This window comes from Euprymna scolopes, chromosome 3 (genome assembly GCF_053919585.1).
Source record: "Euprymna scolopes isolate OS-2025 chromosome 3, ASM5391958v1, whole genome shotgun sequence".
Classification (NCBI taxonomy): domain Eukaryota; kingdom Metazoa; phylum Mollusca; class Cephalopoda; order Sepiida; family Sepiolidae; genus Euprymna; species Euprymna scolopes.
Genome location: NC_136484.1, coordinates 137,465,504 through 137,493,058, shown reverse-complemented (window position 1 = coordinate 137,493,058; position 27,555 = coordinate 137,465,504). Strand labels below are relative to the sequence as shown.

The 27,555-nt window shown below is 31.3% G+C and overlaps 1 protein-coding gene across 2 annotated transcripts in view; it reads left to right on the top strand.

Annotated features, from left to right (window-relative positions):
• Positions 1-6,254: 6,254 nt before the first annotated feature.
• Positions 6,255-27,555, top strand: part of LOC145259143 (adenosine 3'-phospho 5'-phosphosulfate transporter 2-like) — a 151,878-nt gene continuing 130,577 nt past the window's right edge. Inside the window, exons 1-2 of one of the 2 annotated variants that reach the window (XM_080116854.1) lie at positions 6,255-6,731; positions 13,415-13,941. In XM_080116854.1, the coding sequence (XP_079972980.1) occupies positions 13,525-13,941 (417 nt within the window). In that variant the 5' untranslated portion in view covers positions 6,255-6,731; positions 13,415-13,524. Of the gene's footprint in view, positions 7,071-13,414; positions 13,942-27,555 lie in introns of both variants that reach the window. The other variant, XM_080116845.1, reaches the window with a different exon arrangement.

Genomic DNA, 27,555 nt, shown 5'->3' with positions numbered 1-27,555 from the left:
GACCCCTGAGGCACTCCCGCATTAATATCGTATTGTTTAGATGTACGACCGTTGAGGACAACCTGGATTTTTCTCTTATCTAAGAAGGATTTAATTATGTCATGTATTCTTCCAGTGATACCATATGGTCTGATTTTCCCGAGAGGACCTTCATGCCATACCCTGTCAAAAAGCCTTAGATATATCTAGAGCTACCACTCTACCCTCCTCCGCTTTGTCCAGTGACTGGTATATACGTTCCGAGATTAGTTAGGCTGTCAGCTGTTGAACCAGACGACTATTAATAAGAAGCACCAGAGATCCTCATGAGAATGGAGTACCATATTTAGAAGCAGAAAATTCATCAGACGATTCAGAAGCAAAAACTTGGATCCAGGTCTCATTTTGAAGAAGCAGATGAACCAAAAGGTCACCACCACTTTGCACTATGTCTGATCAAGAGATCAGGAGAGGATGTAGCAGCCATCATGCAATTCTACAAGGAAATAAAGTGTGGGTTGTGCTATGTTTTGTGAATTGCAGATTGAACTGAGCGTTTCATTTATAAGAAAGAATCTTGTTATTTTTATGGGATTGACAAAGTTCACTTATGCAAATCTGTATTCTTTTGCATGGATGAATTCTCACAAAAAAACAAAAAAAAACACTTTCATCCTGGGGCAAATAAAATTGACATGATCAGTTAAGACCACATTGAGTGTTCAGCCAAAGGAAAATAGAAAAGATTGAATTGTTGTTTGTGTCTGGTTATTCTATTGATGAGATTTGTTAACAATTTGGAAGTCAGACTCTTTATTATCATTAAAAAAAAAAAAAAAAAAATTTGTGATGTTTTCAATTTTCATTACTACAGCGTATACGCCTCTTCCTAAATCTTTTTATCCTTGCTGATTCATGAAAATAAACTTACACCAAACACAGGAATTTTGGTGTTTTAAAATACTTTCAAACAGATAAAAAGATAAAAATAGGCAGGTAAGTAGAAAAGTAACTTTCATAACGGGTATTTGTTGATTATTTTTATTTTGCACATATTTGTTTTCTGAAAATTCTTGACAATTGCCGGAATTTTTATCAAAACTTACTGTGATTGGATGCAAATAGTTTTAAAAGAAAACAAAAGATAAGTGTTTGTGTAGAATAGTGATCTTTTAAACAAATGCATTTCAGATGAAAACTATACGTACTTGTGTGTCATGTTGAAGTTAGTATAAATTCCAGAAATGTTGAAAAATGACCCAGTAGAAAAATAATTAAAAGTAAAAATAAAATGAGTTTTATCATACGTTTTAATGTCGAAGAGTTTGCAAGATCCAGGGGAGGTAATCGCAATCAATCATTTTGACTAAATAATTACAATCCACCATTTTTTAAACACAAAATATCGGAATGTAATTGTGGGTGATTTTCTTTTTTCTTGTAAAAAATACATCTAGCACATCTACTCGATCATTTTTCGTAATTTACGAAATTTATACTATTGAATCAGCTGTAGGTGATTATTGGAGAGTTGGTCGAACCTGAGCAGAACTATGCAGTGAAGGGAAAATAGATTCAGAATAACTTGCACCTAATCCATACGATCTTAGGATAGATGATGTGGAAGGTACACTGATCAACTTGGATCAGTATAAAGCTTTTGACAGGGTCAATCATTGCTTCCTGTATCCGTTTTAGAGACCACCGGTTTTAAATCAGACTTCTGTAAACAGATTTTCATCCTGTATTGCATGTTGACAGCAGTGGTACAGGTCAATAGAAAGCATTCAAAATCTTTTGCTACCTTCTAATCGATGCATCAGGGAAGTCTGTTGTCACCCCTCCTTTATGTCATTGCATTGGAGCTGCTACTTTACAAGCTAAGTTCAGTCATTTGCAGAATTGCTATGCATTCGCCAATGACATCACTGTCTGTGTCATGCTTTCAAGACATCGAGATGACAGAGGCGTTCACTTGTTATGAAATGATATTAGAGGCCAAAATTAAAAAGTCGGTTGGTCTGTGTTTGAGTGCCTAGAGTGGGGTCACCATGTTACATTGTGAAGTGGTGTTTATACGACTGTATATACTGTATCATTAACTATATAGTTGAATCATATGTGTGTTTATATGTGTGTTTGTGACACATTTGCGTTGCAAATGGGTTTATATATAGATAGATAGATAGTTGAATCATGGTGTGTTGAATGTGTATACGTGCTTATCATAAATGGACCATATGCATGCATGTTGTGTAACAGAATGTTGTCCTTACCTAAATGTTTATTTTAGCAGCCTGTGATTCATCTAGGAGTTGGTGCGTGCATGTAAGAACATAACATATACATCGACGACATACCTGTTCTGCTATTGTTTCTTCTGGGAGGTTTGTCAATTGTCCTTGGGGGAGCTGGAATCTACTAGAAGGAACACTCAAAACAGAACCCAAGATGATATGAGATTTTATGTATCTATTCACTCCCAGGTATTCTTCATAGCAGAGGAGTGATTTATGATCTTGGCTTGGTGTGGCTCTTCTGTCTTCATTCTGACAGCCCTCCCCCCCAACTCATGGGGGAGCCCCATTTTAGCCCATCTTGTTCATTTGACCTTTCCAATCAAAGTCAATGATGCTTGTGCAAACTGGAACACGTGACATGCAACATGTCACGTCCGGGCACCTGTTCGGATACTTTTCAGTACAAACTGACCAGGTCACAAAGTTTGACAACTTGTCAAAACATGGTGTTTCCAATCTGTTGTCCACTCATCACTAGATTGACAGATAGATGGCTAGTTAAACAGATACATTGATAGATACAGATAATAGGTAATTTACTGCTTCTGCCCGACTACTCTCTAACAACCACTCTTTTGGCACCTTTCAGCTGGATAGCCTGGTTCAAATCTTTGGCATGTGGTTCAAACTGACCCTCCAGCTTGAAAAGAATTGGCCAGAGATAGTCAAAGGTCAATGCATTGGTCAACTTTTGCCTTTGAAGGAAACTTTCCATATAGAGTAGTGCAGAGGCTGGTACCATTTACGTCTTTCCTTTAATGCTGTACCGACTGGCTGTACTTCCACTGCCTGTGAAACACCTAAAGGTAATACAATGTCTCTTGTCCTTGCTTCGTAGGGACAGGAAGAGGCACTGGGTTTGGAGACAGGTTTGTGTTCAATGTGTGTGTGTGAGAAAGGCTTAAGAATTCTCCACTTAGCTGTCATGGGAGGATATATATTCCCCTTACGATATGAAGAAATTATGATTTATTACACAAAAGATAATATTAATTATCCAAATAATAACATGATAAAAATAATTATTAATATTATAAATTATAACAAAATAAAAATACTTAAAATATTATATAATAATAATAATAAAATAAATTATTTAATTACAAGGAAATAACAATAAAACAATATATAAAATATAAAAAGTATTACTTAAGAATTTGAATATAAAATGTTCAAATTAGTGTCTTTGGAGATTTTCAAAATATGGAACAAAAAACATTCTAAACTGTTTGTTCCCGAACCTTCTCTAATGATTGCTATAAATAGCGTATGAGCGCAAATTATAATCAGTTATAACATGACATTGGGATGCAATGAAAGACGACCACCTATTATAACTCCAACTGAAGGAAAAACAAGAAAATGTGAGTCGTTAAAATAACAGATGAACCAAACAAGATACAGAGAAAAATCTCTCATCAAAAACTGGTAAATATAAATTTTTCTGAATTATATTTGACCAAAAAGCATTTATGTCTAAAAGATAAAAACAAACATTACCATAAAAACATTTGCTCCTAATAAAAGGGAAATAACTAGAGAAGAGTTATCCCTTACACTCTCGATTATAAACACCTTATTAGACATTTCGTTTTCTTTACTATTTTGATTTTGTTTTTCTTTGTTAATAAAAATTTGTTTTCCTTTTCAAATTATCTTTTTTTTTTTTACTCTTATTTTTCATTGATGTTTGCGGCATTCCGATACCCCTAGACTAGGAACAAATCTGTAACCTATAACTAAGCATGTTATTGAGATGCTAAGAGGCTGGCTTTTCTAAGTCGAACATTGACAGATGCATGCAACCCTGTTGTTGATAGCCTTTTCTGATTTCATCCTTGATCATTTGGTCGAGGGTTGCCGTAGGCTAAAAAGCGATATGCAGTTCTTCAGAAAGCGCTGAGTTGCACCTAAGAAGCGACCTTTCTCCGATTTCTAGGAAGGAACTCCATGGGGAATTAATGGGGGGTGGGTGCCACCGACGTACTTGTCGAGCGATTGGGGTTGTTGGAAGAGGAGATCTGCTCTTAGTGGAGTTGGGCACTAGGTTAGTCATTTCAACAACCGAGTTTTCCTTGACCTGGCGATTGATCCAGAACGTGTTACCTCCCAATACCATACTACACCATTCCAGATTAGTGGATTTGCCTGGGTGTCTGTTGCGGAACTCAAGCAGAAGAAACGCTGGAACATGCTTTCTTCAAAAGGTAATAAACTGTGGTAGTACTAGGGGAGGGGGGTATGTCAACGAAGTGATAGCTTGTATGGATCTCAAGCATCCTCATCTGATGAACAATCTTATGTCATCTATCAAAAAAAAATTCTAGATTGTTTTTACACGCATATTTATTTAAAAAAGATTTGCAACTCTTTAGTATATGAGAAATTCTACAATTATAAGCTGGCCCCTCATGGCTTATTAACCACCCCCTTTTTTTTGTTTAAACCAATCAGATTGGTTGAGATTTTAACCGCCGAGTGATGGGATTGGCGGGCTTTTGAATACCTTTTCTTTTTTCAGGCAGTTCCAGATAAGCAGCTGAAAAAGCATGGAACTCAACTCTCTGGATACGAGGCAGTTGGGTGCCTCCACCCTTCATCTCCTTGAGACTATTTCAAAGCCTAAATGATTAGACCAAGTTATTTTTAAGATCTGGGTTTGACCTTTACTCCTGATCTGAAATGGAACAGGTACATCGAATCTGTTGCCAGGGACGCCGGGAAAATGGTGGGATCCTTCTATCGCTCCAGAAGATATCTCACTACTGATGCAATTCTTTATCTGTATAAAAGCCAAGTACGTCCAAGGATGGAGTACTGCTGCCACATCTGGGCAGGAGCTGCTAAAACAGCCTATCCTGTCTTGACAGAGTACAAAATAGACTTTGTGGTTTAGTGGGGGATGCCCTTTTCTCTTCCCTGCAGCCTCTCTCCCACAGGAGAGACGTTGCGAGCCTGTCTTTGTTTTATTGTTATTTCCATGGCAGGTGCTCGTCTGAGCTCCAATCCCCCCCCCCAGCCAATTTTTCACGAGAAACACCCGTCTGACCGAAACTACTGTCAATAATTTTACGCACTCTTTATCTGTGCCTAAATCCAAACGTAGATTCCATGAGCAAAGCTTTCTTAGAACTGCACGCCAGTGGGACTCTGCCGCTTGCCTGTTTCCCACCTGACTACAACTTGGACGTCTTCAAGTCCAACATAAACAAACTCCTGACAAACCGGCCCCTTAAGTAAGACACTATCACAACCCCTAATACTAATGGTTACTACAATACTATCTCATTGATTACTGTACACGCAATAACCCTTATCCCTGAGTGGCCTTCGGGCCTTGATAAGTGGTGACCCATGTAAAAAAAAAATAAATAATTATTGACCTGTCAATGACTTCTTTCAATTGAACATTCCTTACGAACTTCTGTGCTGTCGACTTTAGTCGAGAATCAAATCTTTCCTGAGAAGGTATCATATCAACCCCTTCAAACAGCTGTAATTAATCCGATCTTCAGTGCTGAACGCAACTTCAAGTTCCTGCTGAAGATAAAAGGACTATTACCTTTCGAGGTGTTACCAGTTTTATTCAGAAACAATATGCATTTCCTTTTTGTGCAACAAAGAACAAATAAAATTTATGTCGAATTTTAGAGGTATGTTTTGTTGTAATTAATTTTTTGCCACTGTCTTGGAGCAGAAACAGGTGAGAAGAAATATCTCACAAGTATTACGACCCTGATGTGAATGTGGTATTATAGTGATTGAAGACATTTATAAAGTACAGTGAGAAGGATCACCATACATTCCCCCTCACTTGAATGGCCTTGTGCCTAATTTGTCTTGATTAATGTAAAAAAAACTTTTTGAAATGAATAAATTTTTCAAAGTGTAATATCTGTTTTATCCTCGGTTAGTGACAAAAAAATCTTTCTAGATAGAGGTAATTAAATTTTTTTTGTCCCAATGCAAGAGTGCTCCACTTTGAGGAGCAGGATTTTCCTCACATTAAAATCTAACTTTGTGGAGAGACAAGTAAATAAGGAACAAGTGTAAAGGTTGAAATCGAAAAGCGACGGCGGCATGCGCCATGTTATGACGTAATAGCACATCCAGTTCCGGTTGCGTCGTCAAAAGAAGTGAAAAGAAAAAAAAACAAAAACAAAAATGACAATCAGCGAAGAAATTCACCAACAGTGTTGTTGGTTTCGACTTATTTTTATAGTTTTTCCTCTTTATTTATGGATCTAGTCTTTATGTATATATATAATACAGTATTATTAATTGGTAATCCTTTTCCAGCCATGACACGTAGAAAAAGAAAAGGGTTGAGCGTATAGAAATGAAAACAAAACACGCGTTTGCCATTTGTTGCCGACGACATGATTCTCTTTGCGGTTTTGACTTTTAAAGCATTTCATTTAAAGATCGATTTATTTACCAAAATCTTATAACGTGAGTAAGAAAACCAATCATGGCAATGTTGACTTTTATAAAAACAATTGATATTACATAGATTTAATTAAAGTTAAATAAAATATTTTTAAAAAGTTTTTCATTCCTCCAATAGTAAAACTTTTTTTTTTTTCAAACCATTCAACAAATAGCTAACGATAAATTGTTTATTTCTAAATCGATGGTAAAAAGATAGACATTATTGGGTAACTTTTGGTTAAAATAAATTAAAAATTAATTCGGTAGCTTTTTTTTTTTTCATAAGTAAATAAATAACAAGACTATTTACCCTATTTTTTTAACTAGAAAAACCTGTTTGCTTTCATTTTTTTTTTTTTGGTAAGTATAACTTTTGCACTTTAATGTTTTAAATACAAAAAAGTAACGATGTTTTGTTTTGTTTTTAACTTCCATAATGCTTACAATAAAAAACAAAAAAACAAAAAAAAAAAACTCGTTAATTTAAAAATCAATGGGAATGTTTTATTTTAATGTTAAATTTTAAACATCTTAGATTTGGGTGGTAAGTTATAAAGAACACTTATTTAAAGTAATATATGAATTTTAAAAAAAATATATTTCTTTGACAGTTAGTTATTGTAAGTAGCTATATTGAAGCGATTGGCTCCTTAAATGACTGCCGATTTTATCGACTAGTTTGTCTGATCTTGCAAGTGCGACAAAAGCACATTAATTCAACGTTCATATTTTTTGCGGATTTAAAAAAATATTTTATTTTGTAAAGATTAATCAACTAATTAGCAAACAATAAAATCAGTGTTTATTAAACATTGCCAACCGATCTTTCGTTGCAGAAAGAAGAGCGTATTAGAGTAAGTTTTAAAAAAAAAAACAAATAAAGTCAAACGGTGTTTAAATCCGCAAAAAGCAAACAAATTAATACGGTGGCTGTTATCGCTTGGAAAATCAAAATTAGTCGAGTAAAGTTGGCAACCATTTTGTGAGTGCACTGCACTACTGCAACTGCACTAGTGCACTATAACACTTGAATTTATCAATCAGTTATGTTTACTGAATCATTCAAGTAGAAGTTCCAGTGTTCTCTTAAATCTTTGAATATCTTCATCACGTATTTTGCATTGTATGAAAAGCAGCCAAAAAAAAAAGTTACAATCATGTTCTGTTCTTTGTTGACATTTTTCGTCAGCTGGTCTGATATGTATGAATATCTTGGGAAATGTTTACCAGTTTATTTATTTTTTTTTTATATAAAACAGCCAAGTTCGTTTGCATATTTTTAAAACTGGTAAACATTAAATTAGGACTTTTTCAGGACATTCATATATATTAAAAAAAGAAAAAGAAAAAAAAAGACATTCATATATATTAAATTTTAAAAAAAAATCGGATCGGATCAGCTGACGAAGAAAAGTACGGAACTTGTTTATGAAAGCTTTGCTGTTTATGCATTGTACGATCAAAATAGTTCCAAATTATTTTTTATAAGGGCGACTGGTTATAAACCGCCTTCGTACGTAATCAAATTTTGTTCAGTTGGTTCATTCATTATTTTCAATCCTCTCAATATCATTCAACTCACAATCCATTCCAATTACCCTCGAGTGGCTTTTAGCCTTTATAAGTTGTGATGCAATAGTAATTAAATGAATGCACATTGCACCAGTGAGTGCACCGACGGTGCACTCACTGGTGCAAACAGTAGAAAACAAAACAATGAAAACGAACAATTTGCTTATTTAACTTCTTTGTATTTATTAGATGTTGAACAAGAACTGTAAATAAATAAAAATGTCTAGAAAATAAGTGGAGACGGGGAGACCTCTTACTGGGGAGGAGGAGCGGAGGGAAGGGAAGAGAGAAAAATAATTCAAAAAGTAATCATGTTTACTACTACTAAATTCGTTTTAGATTTCCTTTATTTTTTTTTTCAATAAATAATCGATTAATAGTAAATAAATAGAAAATAATTTAACTGGCCACTCACTCCACTTCAAAGTTAGGCAAAATTGACTTTTAGCGATCCATAAAAATTTATTGTATAATTAACATTCCCGAGCGCGTCAAAAATATGCACGCTTGCGCGTACAAAATGGGTACCACTTACCAGTGATAACAAGGAATTATATTGCTTAATATCCGGGTACTCCTTGGGCGTTGAGTTCATGGCGACCAGCATAAAAAAAAAAAAACAAGCGTCGCTCCCTTCCTGACGCAAGTAACATTTTTATTTACTGACGTTGTAGTAACTGAAAGATTATTTGTCACATTATCTTGAAAAAAGTTTTACTCTTTATGAATATTAAAAGAAAAAAAGTTAAAGATTAATAATGTCTCACTTTTACAGACATTTGTTTTTAAATTTCTTTCTGAATGACGACTTTTTATCGACTTTTTTTTTTTAAATAGCATTTGCGGATGGGTAAAAAAACGAAAAAAAAACAACTATTTACTGACAATTTCTCAGTATCTTAACTTTGATTACATTTATTTGTTAAAAATATTTGTAAAAGTGAGAAATTATCAGTAAATGGTTTAGTTATTTTTATTTTATACCCATCATCCGCAAATGCTATTAAAAAAAAAGTCGATAAAAAGTCATTTAAAAAGAAATAAAAAAAAAACTGTAAAAGTGAGACAGTTAATAAATGTTTAGTAACTTTTTTTTTTAATATTCATAAAGAGTAAAACTTTTTCAAAATGAATAAATAATGTGACAAATAATCGTTTAGTTACTACGACAACGTCAGTAAATAAAATGTTACGTGTGCTTTGCGTGAGGAAGGGAGCGAGCGACGCTTGTTTTTTATGCTGGTCGCCATGGAACGCAACGCCCAAGGAGTACAAATATCCGGAAAACTACTTGTTTGCGCTAAATTTAAATGCAATATTCGTTTTTAGCATACCCGAAAACTTGAAGTCGTTATTTTAAAAGGTGTTTGTTAAGGTAAAAAAAAAAAAAAAAAAAAAAAAAAGGAAAAAAAATTAGGGCCAGGGATAAATTTTTTAAAAAGTCAAAAACAATGTGTTTTATTAAAACTAACCTTAAGTCCCGATGGCATTACAAACAAAAACAAGACGGAGACAGTGCGAGTGCGCAAGTTTTACTCGACTATTAAAAATCGTTTTCACCCAGGCAATATATTCACTGTTCTATATAAAACAAAATCGAGCACATTGTTTAACTCCTTTCAACAAGTTCAACAACTGTAAGAAAAAAAACCCCCCAAAAACCCCCCAAAACAACCAAATATAAGATAAACAATTACACTTGAAGGGGCGGTTAGAATTGTACAAAAGATCCCTCGGTTGGAGTGTCTAAAATCGCGGGTAAATAGTTAGCATCCAGTAGGATTAAAAAGAAGAAGAAAAAAAGCCACATTTCGTCGTGTAGAGTAATATTGAGCGAAAAAAACAAAAATCCATGCTAACATTAACTTAGGTAAGAGTTGGGTTAGAGTTTTAAAGTGTTCGGTTCAAATTCTGTAGAAATAATACTTTTTTTAGAATAAATTTGGAGCAATAAATTTAATGTTACGATAATTTTTTGAGGAATCGTTAAAAAGTCAATTTCGCCTTCCACGAACGAATTTAGGAAAACTCGTCCCGGGAAAACTCGACGCCGGAAAACTCGACCCCTTTCGCTAGGTAGGAAAACTGGTCCCTTATTGAATAAATATCGATTGAAAACACATTTTATGATCGTTCTTGAAGGAGATATTGTTTTTTTTTTTTTAAATAGACTAGCCCCCATAATATTAAAAAAAAAAAAAAAAAAAAAAAAAAAAAAATTTTTTTACTTGTTTAATGTTTTTGTTTTTTTTAAAATAAAATCGATTTTCTAAGTGTCCGTTTTCTACCTAACTGGTTAAGTTCTTAGTGGTTTCACTTATTTTAAAGCGTTTATTATGTTCATAAACGAGACGGCATTTTTTTTTATATTAATATAAAAAGAATTTACTTATTTACTGTTGTTTATAAAAGGGTAAAATCGATTTTTTTTTTTACCTCGCCGACTATGTTGTTTAATTTATTTGGAATCGTTTATTTGGTAAAGAAAAAAAAAACCAACAGAAAACAAGCAAAAAACATGTCGAGTGTTACGAGAGAACGAGAAATAATGTCCGGTATATCACATCTTAGGGGTCTTGATAATCGCTAAAAAATAGAAAATTAAAGAAATTACTGAGGAATATTTGGTTTTAAAAAGAAAATAAATTTTAATATTTTTTAAAATATAATTTAGAGAGAGAGTGGGGGGGGGGGTAAAAACTATATCTCCCTCAGAAAAACAACCAACAAAAAATGAAATTAAAAAGATTCTTGATAAACGATAGCGGAGGGCACTTTTTACTGAGTGTGGACCCAAGCAAAAATTTTTTTTTTTTGCTTAAGTACGCATGCGCGCAATCGTAAGTCTGCGGCCCCCCCCCAAAAAAGTCAAATACACATTGAACACATTGACCTCAACAGCGATTTTATCTCTCGGAACTCGCCAAATACTGCTAAAGCTATAAATCAAAAGCTTATTTTCTGTTGTGTCACAGAGTTTACTTTTGTGTTATTTAAGGGACCAGTTTTCCTACCTAGCGAAAGGGGACAAGTTTTCCGGAGACGAGTTTTCCGGGTACCAATGAAAACATTGGATTTTTATAAAATAGTTTTTTTTGGTAAATGTTTAACTACAACAGAACACCGACCAATAAAATTTGTTTTTTGGATAGGTTTTCGGGGTCGCTGACAACGAATCTGATATTCAAACCCGTCGCAAATTTACCGTTTACATGGTATTAGCCCCTGAACCCTCGCACTATTGTGCCAACTCACCGTGTCGTGTCATGGTCTATGCTATTCTTGCATGATATGGACGCGCGTAGTAAAATGACTTGTCACCTCGCGGAAGAATTTTTAAGCAGATATTTGAAATAAGTTTTCAAAAACAACAAAATGTGGTTAATTTTTCTGTGTTACATAGTTTTTGATGCTTTTTAATTGATCTAAAAAAATTTTTAGTTTTAACGAGCGATTTACAAAAGCATTTTTATTTTTCGTTTTTTTTTAGGGGGGTTATTCAATTATAAAACTTGTACAACATTTAAGAAGTGCTTCTGCTTCAATTTACCGCGAACGCATCCATAAACGATGGCGGAGAGTTGGCACAAAATAGTGCGAGGGTTCAGGGGTTAATACCATGCAAGCGGTAAATTTGCGACGGGTTTGAAAACCTATAGAAAAAAAAATTTATTGGTTGGTGTTCTGTTGTAGTTAAGTAAACATTTACCGTTTTTTTTTGTTTATTTTTTTTTGGGGGGGGGTCGAACAAATAAATAATTTTATACATTTTTTTGGAATTAAAGCAACTTTGAAAGGTCAATATAATAAATGTTAGTTTAGGTAAATTTATTCTTTCCCTTTCCAGAAGCAATCGTCGCCAGTTTAAGGTTTTTGTTATTTATTTCATGCTTTGCTTCGCACAGTTTATAATATGATTTCTCCCCTGGAGTTGGATAGCAGGTGCGTGAAATAAAATGGCGTCTCTAATTTCGGCAATAAAGTGCAGAAGCACCAAATATTTAGCTGCTCTTTATAAAAAAAAAAAAAAAGTGACTTTCAAATTAATGTATCATGATTAATGGCTTTAACTGTTGTAAACTACTTCGGTCGGGATTCTGTCAATACTTGAAAGACGTACATAAGAATTGGATTCCTCTGAACATTCCTTACAAACACTACCATTACTAATTTACTTTTTAGCGTCTATAAAAATTTGTATGCCAAACCCGTCGCGAACAGATTTTTTTTTTTTCGATAATTTTTATCAACTCATGTTTTAGGTTTCGGGATTATTCCCAACGTCGCCGTGTGTAACGAAATTTGCGTCCAGATTCCCAAAAATATTCTACTCGAAGAAGATCGAAGATTTACGTCGACCGAATAATTCAAATACAATTTGACCTCTTTATTATATTTTTTGTGTGTAAGCACTGCTTAGCTTGTGCACTTATTGAACCGCGCTATATTTAAATTGTATTTTCAAGTTTAAAGTTTTACGATATCGTTTTTTATTATTAAATTATTAGTTGAAAGTATAGAATTACAAAACACCCTCTCCCCATGTTAAGAACGGCTTTCTAAATAACTTATTTTAGCACGGTTCAATAAGTGCACCCACCATCACCAAGTACTTTTTGTAATTCATTAAATTCCGTTAAAGTTGTGTAAAAAGAATGTTCAAAGTTTTGTTTTATGTACATAAAAATATTTTGGATGCAAGAAAAACAAGCAAAAAGTATCTGTCCACCGCGATTGTTACATTTGAATTAGTCTCAACAAGTATATTGAAGCGGTTCGGTTCGCTCCCAAAGAAGCTGCCACATTTTGCAACTAGTTTTCTGTTGCTTTTTCGCAGCGGTGACAGGATAAATTAGTCTTCCACGTAAATATTATTTTTCTGATATTTCTGGATTATTTAGCAAATATTAATTCGGTTTTTGATAATTTCTTTCACGGTGTGTTTGAATTTTTTGTTTGAGGGAGGGGCTCCTCGGGAGCTAACCACTTCAATATACGAATGAAAAAAAAAAAACCCTACAAATTCAATGGTCTCTATTTAAACAGAAAAATATTACCGTTAGTTCATGTTTCCGATAAGAACTACTGTTTTTCTTATTAAAGCGTTTTTTTTTTCTCTGCTTTCTTTCCAGCTCGTTCTTCTCACCTTATCCGCCGGCTGTTCTATTACTATGCAGGTGAGGCCGGCTAATTAAATTCCTCCAACACGTAGATAGGATATCCCCCCTCCCCCCTCTTCAATATGTCCCGACACCGAGAATATAGCAGCTCTGCAATCGATCCACAACTTCATAGCAACAATATTGTTGCTGGCAGCAAGATGGACACGTCGTTGCACACTGGTCACCACCGGTCGGATCTGTTGCCTTTGTCATCCGCCTCCCCACATTACCATCCCCACCTCCCCCATGGATCGTCCTACAAATCCAAAGACGATTCCATCACCGTGGACATGTGCCAACATGGCTCTAACTTGACCGGGAAATCCTCTCTGTTGGGTGCCACCGATGCTTGCATGGGGGCAACCGACGATATCAAAGGTGATGCATCCCCAGTGAGGATACTCTGCTTTGACTTGACATATCTACCAAGAAGCGCGCAGTTTTTGCTTTGCTGTGCGTCCGTCTTCTTCTTCTATATTATTTATGGATATGTTATGGTAAGAAATTTATTTACAAAATTACTTAATTTGCCTCTTTTAGTCTGTTTTATGTTTTCTTTTATACAAATAAAAGGACCAATTTTACTTTGAGGTGTCAAAGTAAGAGATGTAACTTATTTAAATTTTTGTTCTTCGTTATTGTAATGAAATTAAAAAAACGAAATATTGAATTTCAAGTGAAACCAGTGGTATCTACTGAATTGTCATGTCGCAGTAATGAAAATATCAAAAAATTACGAAACGCGATAAGGTGGGAGATTAATTATTAATAAAAACATTTTCTGAAGACCATTATCATAATTAAATTTTGCTAAATTGGCCAAGGATTTTCAGTTTTCAGAAAATATTTACCTCTCCTTTGTTATAATTAGAATACCCCGGTTTCTTTTTTCTTTTTCTTTTTTTCTTTCTTTTTCTATCTTTCTTTTTCTTTTCTTTTCTTTTTTTCTTTTCTTTTTTTTCTTTTCTTTTTTTCTTTTCTTTTTTTTCTTTTCTTTTTTTTTCTTTTTTTTCTTTTCTTTTTTTCTTTTCTTTTTTCTTTTCTTTTTTCTTTTCTTTTTTCTTTTCTTTTTTCTTTTCTTTTTTTCTTTTTCTTTTTTCTTTTCTTTTTTTCTTCATTTTTTTCTTTTCTTTTTTTTCTTCATTTTTTTCTTTTCTTTTTTTTCTTCATTTTTTTCTTTTCTTTTTTTTCTTCATTTTTTTCTTTTCTTTTCTTTTTTCTTTTTCTTATATTTTTTTCTTTTCTTTTTCTTTTTCTTTTTTCTTTTCTTTTTCTTTTTCTTATATTTTTTTCTTTTCTTTTTCTTTTTCTTATATTTTTTTCTTTTTTTTTCTTTTTTGCAAAACTCAATTTTCACTAATTGTCTGCAAAAACTGTTTTCAATAATAATTTATTCATTTCATTACTGCGACATGACAATTTATTAGTGTGATAAATTTTCCACATACAACCGCCATATTGTTTTTTGCCGCCTACATGCTTTGTAAGCCAGTCAGTCTGTCATTGGTTTAATTTGAATGCGCCAAATCTTGTCTTGGCGCCAATTTGTATTCATGTATTATTTTTTCAGTCTGAGAATGAACACGGAAAAAACAGACTCACAACAGCGGGGCTCTGTCTAGAGTGCCAGGATTTTACCTTCTTGGACACCAAACGGTGGGTGAACGAGGGACATTTCTCTAAATACAGAGACAACATAATTGCTGAACTTATTCTATCCAATGAGGATATTCTGTGTTTGGCATGATATATATGATTATAGGAATTTATTCCTATTTCTTCCAGAGATCACGAGGTCCCAAAATATGCCGTGTTGGGTGCCAACATTCACAGTGTTCACCATGTACAACATGGATCCTTTTAAAAGGAAACCTGAACTAACATTCTCACAGAGGAATCAAACTAAAGGCTCCATGCTTATGGATAGCAAATTCAGCCACTGTTTTTGCCAAGGACTTAGCATGACCAAAGAACTTTCATTTCTGATACATTGTGAATAAAATTTGAGTTTATGGCTTCGTTTGTGGTATTTCATTTGCTATCTGCAGGGAGGAAATTGGGTGTGAGAAAGAAATTTCTTAAATTAGATACCATTGTTTCACTTGAAATTCAATACTTCAATTTTCCAATTTCGTTACAATAACAGAGTTATCTTCCTTACTTTATCATTCTAAAGTAAAAAAGGAACCAATAACAGTTAATTTCTCTTTTGATCGTCTAATTTATTTGCAACGAAAAATTTCAGTATGATTTAGGTATTACTCCTAAATAACTTATTTTTCCTTAAATCATGTTTTAGTACATAACTAAAGCATTTTTATAGGAGGGGGATCCATATTGGCCTAAATGTTTTGAATTACCATTTGCAGAACAAAACGGAAATGGCTGAAGCAGTTTACGAATTGAAAACGGAAAAAAAAAAAACCATTACAAAAAAAGAAAACAAAACAAACACACAAAATTGCAACAAATGCAAGAATAAATGCACCCTTTTGGTTAGATTAGAGTTTTAAACTTTTTTAGCCACTCAAAAAAATAAATTAAAAAAAAATTTTCTAAAAAAAAAAAAATAGAAATAAAAGTTTATTCTCTTAAATATTCTGAAGACATTATTAAAACCATTCTTAATGCAGAGACGAGATGAGGAGGGGTAGTTAACCCAAACCTTAAATCAAGGAAAAGATGGAGAAGTTATTTCCTTTAATGTTAGTAGTAATTGCCTGTTTGATGACTGCTCTGCCATTTTTTTTTTTTTTTTTTAGTAAATCACATTCAGAAACATCTCGACCGATATGAAGTAGCAAAATTAAAGTAAAAACACTAAATTATAACAAGTTCTATCATATGAAACACAAATGAAAACTCTACCTAAACTTTTCTGTCCAAAGACTAAGTAAAAAAGAATGATTAATCTAATTCATATCCCTATTCTTTAACTAAACTATTATGAACTTGAGTTATCATTTATTAGCTAGCTTCTTTCTCAACTTTGCTTATAAAGATGGCGACTATATTTTTTGATGTTTTCATTTCAGCATTTCATGTTTATGATGAAACTTGCTATAACTTACTATTTTTAATATTAATCTTTTTTTTTTTTTTTTAACTAAGATGTAGTTTAAGTAAAAATAAGTTGTTTGGGAATAGTGTTGAACACCATTTCACTCTAAATAATTATAATTGATTGAAATAGAAATTAACTAATCAAAAATCAAAACAAAATGCTACTTTTTGGACAATTTTGTTTCAGTTATTTTTTTTTATCTTCTATTACTATGATATTATTGTCTTAAAATAAAACAAGATCAAAAGAAGAAAGATGTTTTTATTCTTTTTCATTTTATTTTTATCTAAATGCTAATATTTTTGCTTTATGCAAATTTGAATGGATTTAGCTAGAGATACCCTTTGTCAAAAATACCTTTTGATAAGAACATATTTTTTTAATTTTTTATTTTTTTTAAAGGTCAAACTCAAAACAGATTAAAACATTTCAGTATATGTGATTGCAGGGTAATGTTAATTTTTTTTTTTTTTTTGTGAAAGCCATAAGGGCAAGTATGAGCTATGATTGTTCACTAGTTTCTTCTTCAAGGGTAAATTAATGTGCTTGGTGTTCAATTTGATATTATTTTTGGTGGTACTCAAATATGAGACGAGGCGAAAGCTTGGCCAAAGTGCATACATTCAGAGAGCAAATGCTTTCCATATACAAATTATTAAATCATTTCTCTCTGATAGGTTTATAAGAGTATTAATTGATGGGGAGAAATCAGAAGCTCACAGTATTAATGCTGGAGTACCTTACGGGTCCATCCTGGGTCCAACTCTCTTCCTGATCTGCATCAATGATCTCCCAAATCACATCCTAAGATCATTTGTAGACATTTATGCTGACAAAACTACCATCTATAGCAACACTTCAAGCCCATAAATGACAAAGTTCTCTCTGATTCTCTCTCCTCTGATCTTGAGCATGTGATGCAATGGAGAAAAAGGTGGCTTGTTAATTTTAATGCAGCTAAAACCAAGCTTCTATCTTAACATCAACACTTTGCTCTCCATCTGGCATCAATTGAAATGAATGGCTCATCTTGGAGGCTCCATGTTTTGACAAGCTTCTGGTTCTGACCTTTACTCCTGATTTGATATGGAATACGTACATCAAGTCAATGGCCAAGGTCACTGGAGAAATGGTGGGATAATTCTACCGCTCTGGTAGATATCTCATTGCTGATGCAATTCTCTACTTGTATAAGAGCTAAGTACGTCCTAGGATTGAATACTGTTACCACATCTGGGCAGGAGCTGCTAGAAGCACCTATCCTGCCTTGACAGTTCAAAATAGACTTTGTAGCCTAGTAAGGGATGCTCTTTTCTCTTCCATCCAACCTCTTACTCTATTGTTATTTTCATGACAAATGCTCGTCTGAGCTTCAACCTATGATCCCCCCTGTCCTGACTTTCACGAAAAACACTTGTCTAGCTGAAACCACTATCAATAATTTCCCCCACTCTTTATCTGTGCCTAAATGTAGATTCCATGAACAAAGCTTCTTTCTTAGAATTGCACGCCTGTGGAACTCTCTTCCATTTGCCTGTTTTCCAGCTGACCACAATATGGTTGTCTTTAAGTCCAATGTAAACAAGTTCTTTTCTTCAGAAACATTCAGACCAATATGGGTTCACCCCTAGGGAAATAGTGAAAATTAAAACACTAAATTATGACAAGTTCATGTCTGTGGTGACTTCAATGTTCATAATGTTGAATGGCTAGACCACTCAAACAAAGCAAATGATGAGGGGAAGTACTGTCATAATTTCTCCATCCCTTATGACCCTAACTGAGATTATTCATGAACCCACCTATGTGCCCGACACTGACGGCCATAATGCAAGTCTATTAGACTTTTTTTTTTTGCAACTTGCCCAGAGCTATGGTCACCATCCATTCTGTTCTCACTAGGATATTCCAACTGCTTGTCCAAACGATTGTTTCAGGCAAAATGTAATAAGTCCTCAGATGTACCTCTCCATCATAGAGTATATCGATACTCGGTCTGATTGGGGTAGTTTCCGTACATTTATATCAGACATTCCATGTTTAAAATGAACATGTCCTCTATAGTATCAAACCTGATTGAATGGTTAATTGTTGGTATAGATTGCTTCATACCCTTCCCTCCAAATTTCAGCAAAAAACCCAACAGCCAGCCCTGGTTCATCCCAAAATGTGCCACTACCATTGCACACAGAAACTACTATTTCCACTGCTTTCAGCAAAAGAGATGTACTGAGGCTAAAGCCGCCTTTAGGATTGCCAGCAACCACTGTAAAAAAGTAATAAAGAATGCGAGAGAGTTGTATGCTCAGTCTGTCAAGTCTAAAGTACCTAAGCAGCAGCTTGGTTCTCATGAGTTTTGGTGAATAACACAGAGGGTTCAGAACTGAAACATTTCCCCTCTCCCAACCATCATCAACAAACTTGAAGTAATCTCGTTAGCATCAGACAAAGCCAAACTCTTTGCCAAGAACTTTGCAGAAAATTCTACCCTGTGCGATCAGGGATGCCTACTCCCCCCCCCCTCATTTCCTCCTGTGTCTGAAGACACTCTATATGACATACAAATAAGTGTGTGTGATATTGCCAAGCTTATTGAAAATCTCAATCCCAGTAAAGCAACTGGCTCTGATCGCATTCCTATTATAGTACTCAAAAAGCTCCAAGCAGAACTAGCCCCCATACTTACAAAGTTGTTTAAATGTTGTTTTAAGGAGAAATGCTTCTCAACACCCTGGAAAACCTCTTCAGTCTTCTCTGTATTTAAAAATTCAGGTGTTCGTCTCATCTCCCTCTCAGTACAGTCTCCTGTGCATCATGAGTAAACTACTGGGATCTGTGTTAAACAGAAGTGATCAACCACCTCATCAGAAACAACCTCCTGAGTCACATGTAGATCTATAGCTGAACCAAGTGCAAAAGTGATCCAGACAATTGCACTTAAGGGAACAACGAGGATACTAAAAAGAACTCTCGGTTGGTTTCGATAAAAAGCAGGCCAATATTGGCAGCTGGTTTGGCTGCCTCATACCCAGTGTTACAATCTTCAAAGGAAGAAAATTAAAAAAAAAAAAAAAATGTAAAATAATAATAATAGTAATATCTCACAAGATTAGTGAATCTCTCGATACCAGTTTCATTTCTAGGGTACTTGCTCTTAGGGTGTGGCATAAAGACCTGCTATACAAGGTCTCTAGCTACGGAATAGCTGGATATGTATTCTCAATTATTAAATCATTCCTCTCTGATAGATTTATAAGAGTAGTGGTTGATGGGCAGAAATCAGAAGCTCACAGTATTAATGTCAGTGTCCCTCAGAGTTCCATCCTGGACCCAACTCTCTTCTTGATCTTCATCGATGATCTCCCAAATTACATTTTTAGATAATTCGTAGACATTTATGCAGATGAAACTACCATCTATGGCAAGACTTCTAAGACAAGAAATGGCCAAAATCTCTCTGATTCTCTTTTCTCTGATCTTGAGCATGTGGTGCAATGGAGAAAAAGGTGGCTTGTTAATTTTAATCCATCTAAAACCAAGCTTCTATCTTTCCATCATGAATGCTCTGACCCACATCTGGCCCCGATTGAAATGAATGGCTCTCACCTTGAGGATGGCCCATGTTTAGACAAACTTCTTGGTCTGACCATCACTTCTTATCTGAAATAAAGCACATGTACATCAAATCCATGGCGAAGATTGCTGGAAAAATAGTTGGATCATTCTACCGCTCCAGCTGATATCTTACTGCTGAAGCAATTCTCTACCTGTATGAGAGCTAAGTACATCCTAGGATTGAATACTGTTGCTACATCTGGGCAGGAGCTGCTCGAAGAATCCTATTCTGCTTTGACTGAGTTAAAAAATTACAAGTGCAGACTTTCTTTTTGCCAGTACTGTATATCAATTATTCTTTCAGGATATGAAAAAAAAATCAAATAAGGTAAAATTAGTAGTGTTTTTGAACTTTCTTGACTGGATCAATTTCATTTCAGTTATTATCCATTTTGTATCATCTTCTCTTACCAATGTTATGTTATTTTTGTGCACAATATTTTTAATCCAATTATTTTTTTTTAATTGTGAATCATGTTCGCATTGAATAACCATTTCAGCAGAAATTATTCAATTATTTTTCAAAACATTTTTTCTCCAATAAATTTGGGCCAGTTTTTGGTTTCTAGGATTAAAAAATTTTTTTTCATTCAATATTATTTTTATTTAGTGCCATCTTTTTAAACAATTTATTTAATTCAATGTGTGATTATATTCTTTTTTACAGAAAAGGATGTATTTTATTATTTTTAGGTTAATGAAAGGAAGTGCTTTTTTATTTTCCAAAAAATAACTTCAAATTGAGGAGGCAAAAAGAAAGTCCACAGCAACAAATTCGCTTAAAACCAGCTTAAATTATTGCCCCTAAATCAGTTTAAAATATCCACCAACAGGCAACAAAGCATCTCTAATCGTAATTGTTGTTGTTCCAGGTTATACAACATAACATTTAGTCTGTATGCCATGACTTTCTCTTAGTGATCGTCAGGAGCTCATTAATCTCCTCCACCTTTTTGGTTTATCCAATCGAGAAATCAGCTGCAGATTGAAATGTGATGAGAAAACGGTACAAAAGACTGTGCAAAAGCACCAAAACATTGGCAGAGTTACTTCTAACAGGGAAGGCAATGCTATCAAGATCTGCAGCCTAAGAAACGGATTTGAAACGGCTCTCCAAATCCAACAACAGTGTAATCTTGTTAAAAAGTGGTCTCTTTCTACTGTCAAGAACAGATTAAAGGAATTTATTTGCGGGGATAAGTTGCAAGACACAAGCCAATGATTTCTGTAAAGAACAGAAAGCACCATCAGATGCAATGAAGATCATGACTCTTCATATTGGTCAAAAGTGCTTTTTAGCAATGAAAGCAAGTTCAATAGGCTAGGCAGTGATGGTAGGCAGTACGTCCGTCAGAGGAAAGATGAAGAATTTAATCGTAGGTGCTCAGTTTCAACGCTGCAAGGTGATGAAAGTTCATGATATTCCATGTTTGGATTGGCCTGCACAATCTCCAGATCTCAATCCTATCGAAAACGTATGGCATTACACCAAGCAACAGCTATGTAATAATAAAATTTCAAATTTGGAAGAACTTTGGACAAAAATTAAAGAAAAGTGAGATGCCCTTTCCCTGGAGTATTGCTGCAGTCTAATTCAAGCAATTCCCAAAAGATTGTAAGCTGTCAAATTGCAGAAGTGCTATGCTACTAAATATTAACTAGTTCATTGTGTTCCTGTTGTATTTGTGTTGCATTAATGTCCTAAAGTTAGATTTAAATAACAATTTTCCATTGTGTGGACTTTCTTTTTGCCTCCTCAATTTGAAGTTATTTTTTTAGATTGACGTGAACACTAGAATATTTCAATTAAAAGTCAAATATGAACAGGTAAAATTATAGAACAATAAAAGGCCAATCAAATGAGGTATAGTTTGTTTAAACAGTTACATTAAATTTAGCTTAAATTTGCAGTTTTTGAAAAAATTACAAGTGTGGACTTTCTTTTTGCCTCCTGTGTATAAAAACAATCTGAAGACAAGACTTGTTTAAAACTATCTTTTTGCTTTAATAATAAGGCATACTTGTCCAATAGCAAATTTCATGCATAAAATTGAAGGTATGAAAGTTCAGAATTTTCTTTTAAGGTTAAATTATTTTTTAAGGAGTGGAATAAATAATTGCTTGAAAAAAAGACAAAAAATCTTTACAGATTAATATTTTTGCTTTAATTTAATGAATACAATTTCACATCTGATTTTTGTTTTACAATAGGATTACATTAAGTACCTCACTCTTGATGCAAACCTTCTAGCTGTATAAGAGCCAGGTACATCTTAAGATACACTACTGCTGTCATATCTGAGGAAGTGCTGCTTGGAACACTCTTGCCTTGACAGAATGCAAAACTGACTTTGCAATTTAGTGAGGGATGATTCTTACAGCCTCTTTCTCATGGAAGGGATGTTGCTCGCCTCTACATGCTGTATCATTATGTTTATGGTAGATGCTTAACTGAGCTCCAATCTCTGCCCCCCCCCCTAAAAAATATTTACAACTAGAACTCGCACAGCACAACCACAGAAAAGAACTTTCATTTCTCTATATCCATAAACTAAATGGAACTTCTATGAACAAAGTTTTTTTTCTTTCCCTAAAACATCCCATTCAGAATAAAATACTATGAGGCTGCTTCCTAATCGACTACATGGTTGTCTTCAAGTCTGATACAAACAAATACTTGTAGAGCTTTCCTTTTTGATGATCAATTTTTAAAAGTAGTCTTCGGTTCATTTCCCCCCCCCCCCCCGCTTCCAATTCTCTTGTGGTGGAAATCCCCGTCCAACTGATAATATCTTTAAAGGTTATTCTTAAGTGCCCCCCCGCCCCCCCACTCTGAGCTTTGATAAGTAGTGACCAATTTGTAACAAAAAATATTTTAGTACTTAATACTTCTGAACAAGCACATGCATGATATAATTCATATTTACTCGCCTCCCCACAAGGATAGAAAAGTTAAAGTATATTATCAGAACTGATACTACACATTCTGCCTAACCAAAAAGGCTAAGTCAAAAGAAACAAATAACATCAATATTAACACTGTATATCCAGTGGAAGTCATTTCTAGCTTTAAAATTTTTGTTTATTTTTGTCTCGATCCAGTATATACAACATTATCATGTTGGCACACTGGTTCTCATTAGATCACCGAAGTTAAGCAAAGTTGAGCCTGATTAGTAGCAGATGGGTGACCATATGGAAATATCAGACGCTTCTAAGACCTAACCTCGTCGTCATCTCCCATGACTGGGATATACATGCAAATGAGGACTTGTGAACTTGATATTCCCATAAAACTTCCTCCTTCGGTGGAAGCCAGTTCAACCTGCTTAGGGTGAATACAGTTGGCATACATAATCCAGAGTGTCCCATCTGACATTGTATTATACTTTAACATTGATGAACGTCAGGAAAATTGTCATATATTTGCTGAAAACCTATTTAAACGCACAAGTTTATCCTACAAAAGCTGAAGTAAAACTGATAAAAAAATCTGTGTTCTCAGACAAAATGGGGAAAAATCTATTCCAAATATTGCCACATGACAATCTGACAATCATGCAAAAATAAGCTTTTGAATAGTATTTTATTTCTACATAGTTTGTTGTCTTGGACAACGTAATTTCTTTTTCTTAATTGCTGTTGACCAAAGTAGAGTCTATCAAGCATGCAACCGTGTGTATGCAATATGATGATGTATGGAAGTAAAACCTGGTCAGTGAGCATTTAGGACATACGTTGTATGGAACAAAATGATGTGAGAAATGTGTGTTATGTGAGTCTTAAAGGCGGACTTAATTCTTAATGTGTGCAGAAAATCTCCCTATGCTGTCAAGATTTAATCTTTCACTGGAGTTAATTTCTGTTATTATTAATATTACTTTTCTCACAAGTTTTTTTTCTTTTGTGTATTTTTAGAGTGAGAAAAATCATAAAATTCATTGTAGTCATTTCATAACAATCACATGTTATTTATATATTCTCTTGGGAATTAAACAATGTTTTCTATGTAGCTTATTTGTCATGAGTATATTTTTATATGTCTGAAAGTAGGTATGATATTATGTCATAGAAAAATGAAGAAAAACCTGTAGTATTTTTGGGAAATTTTCAATGTTTCGTCCCCATTTTCAGGGGGACTTCTTCAAGAAATGATAGAGATGATTGTATATCATAAAAACACATGTTAAATGTACAAATATTTTCTCCAATGTAAAAAAAAAAAAACCCTTGTGGGAAATGATCTACAGATCTTAATTTTGCTGGCAGTTTAAAATCAATAAATATTATGTTATCATTAGTACCAGCAGTGGAAGATTTTGCTTAAAAAAATTCAAATAAAAAAGACAATTAAACTGAATCGTTTTTGGCATTGGAAAATAGGCACAAATTGTTCCAATACCTAAAGGTTCCGATTGTTCTGATTTCCGATTCTGATTAATCATCCCAACACTAATATATATATATATATATATATATATATATATATATATATATTGACTGGATTCAAAAACAGCCTACAGAAAATGGACTCTGATTTATGAAAGTATGATATGTTATGAAAAGGAAGGGGTGTAAAGAGAATGCTTCGTATTTGGGAGTATCAAAACCAAAGTAAAATATGATGAAAGTAAAAATAAAATAGATAAACCCCATAATTTATTATACCATACCTGTTCACACTGAAACACTTATCACAATATTCTATGAATCTATATTAAAAAAACCATGTCAGGCGCAAACGAACACTCCATAATTTTATTATAACATATTTTTTCAAACTGAAACATAATTATCAAAGTATACTTACGCAGATAGATATGAAGTCTTTATTAAAGTTTTTGCTTATTTCCATTGTATAGAGGCCAGGCGCGAACGCAGACCCCACAATTTTATTATACTATCCCTATTTAAGTTAAACATACCTATCAAAGTATTCTTATGTACATCTATATCAAAAACACTTGTAAACGTTTTTTTGTAATTTTTAAATATTTTATTTCCATACTTTGTGGACCAGGCGCGAACGCAGACCTCACAATTTTTGATGAACCACCATTCTGCCAGATCAAACATACCCATTCCTGTGTCTCGATACATCCTCTATCATTATATGTAATCAGTTTTTTAAAATAGCCAACCATATAGGAGCTTATTCGTGACCAGACACACACACACACACACACACACACACACACACACACACACACACACACACACACACACACACACACACACACACACAGCTTTATATTATAGATATTATATATATTATATTATATATATTTTATTATATATATTTTTATATTTATATTATATATATATTATATTATATGTATATATTATATAAATATATTTATATATAAATATATTATATATATATATTATATATATATATTATATAAATATATTTATATATAAATATATTATATATATATATTATATATATATATTATATAAATATATTTATATATAAATATATTATATATATATATTATATAAATATATTATATATATATATTATATATATATATTATATAAATATATTTATATATAAATATATTATATATATATATTATATAAATATATTTATATATAAATATATTATATATATATTATATAAATATATTTATATATAAATATATTATATATATATATTATATAAATATTTTATATATATATATTATATAAATATATTATATATAAATATATTATATAAATATATTATATATAAATATATTATATAAATATATTATATTATAAATATATTATATTATAAATTTATTATATTATATAAATATATTATATAAATATATTATATATATATTATATTATATAAATATATTATATAAATATATTATATAAATATATTATATATATATTATATTATATAAATATATTATATATATTATATTATATAAATATATTATATATATTATATTATATAAATATATTGTATATATATATTATATAAATATATTGTATATATATATTATATAAATATATTGTATATATATATATTATATAAATATATTATATATATTATATTATATAAATATATTGTATATAACTATATTATATATATATATATATTATATTATATAAATATATTATATATATATTATGTTATATAAATATATTATATATATATTATGTTATATATATTATATATATATTATATATATATTATATTATATATATATTATATATATATTATATTATATAAATATATTATATATATTATATTATATAAATATATTATATATTATATTATATAAATATATTGTATATATATATATTATATAAATATATATTGTATATATATATTATATAAATATATTATATATATATTATATTATATAAATATATTATATATATATATTATATTATATAAATATATTATATATATATATATTATATTATATAAATATATTATATATATATATTATATTATATAAATATATTATATATATATATTATATTATATAAATATATTATATATATATTATATTATATAAATATATTATATATATATTATATTATATAAATATATTATATATATATTATATTATATAAATATATTATATATATATTATATTATATAAATATATTATATATATATTATATTATATAAATATATTATATATATATATTATATTATATAAATATATTATATATATATATTATATTATATAAATATATTATATATATATTATATTATATAAATATATTATATATATATTATATTATATAAATATATTATATATATATTATATTATATAAATATATTATATATATATTATATTATATAAATATATTATATATATATTATATAAATATATTATATATATATTATATTATATAAATATATTATATATATATTATATTATATAAATATATTATATATATATTATATTATATAAATATATTATATATATATTATATTATATAAATATATTATATATATATATTATATTATATAAATATATTATATATATATTATATTATATAAATATATTATATATATATTATATTATATAAATATATTATATATATATTATATTATATAAATATATTATATATATATTATATTATATAAATATATATTATATAAATATATTATATATATATATTATATTATATAAATATATTATATATATATATATTATATAAATATATTATATATGTATTATATTATATAAATATATTATATTATATAAATATATTATATATGTATTATATTATATAAATATATTATATATATATATTATATTATATAAATATATTATATATGTATTATATTATATAAATATATTATATATATATATATTATATAAATATATTATATATATATTATATTATATAAATATATTATATATATATATATATATATATTATATTATATAAATATATTATATATATATATTATATT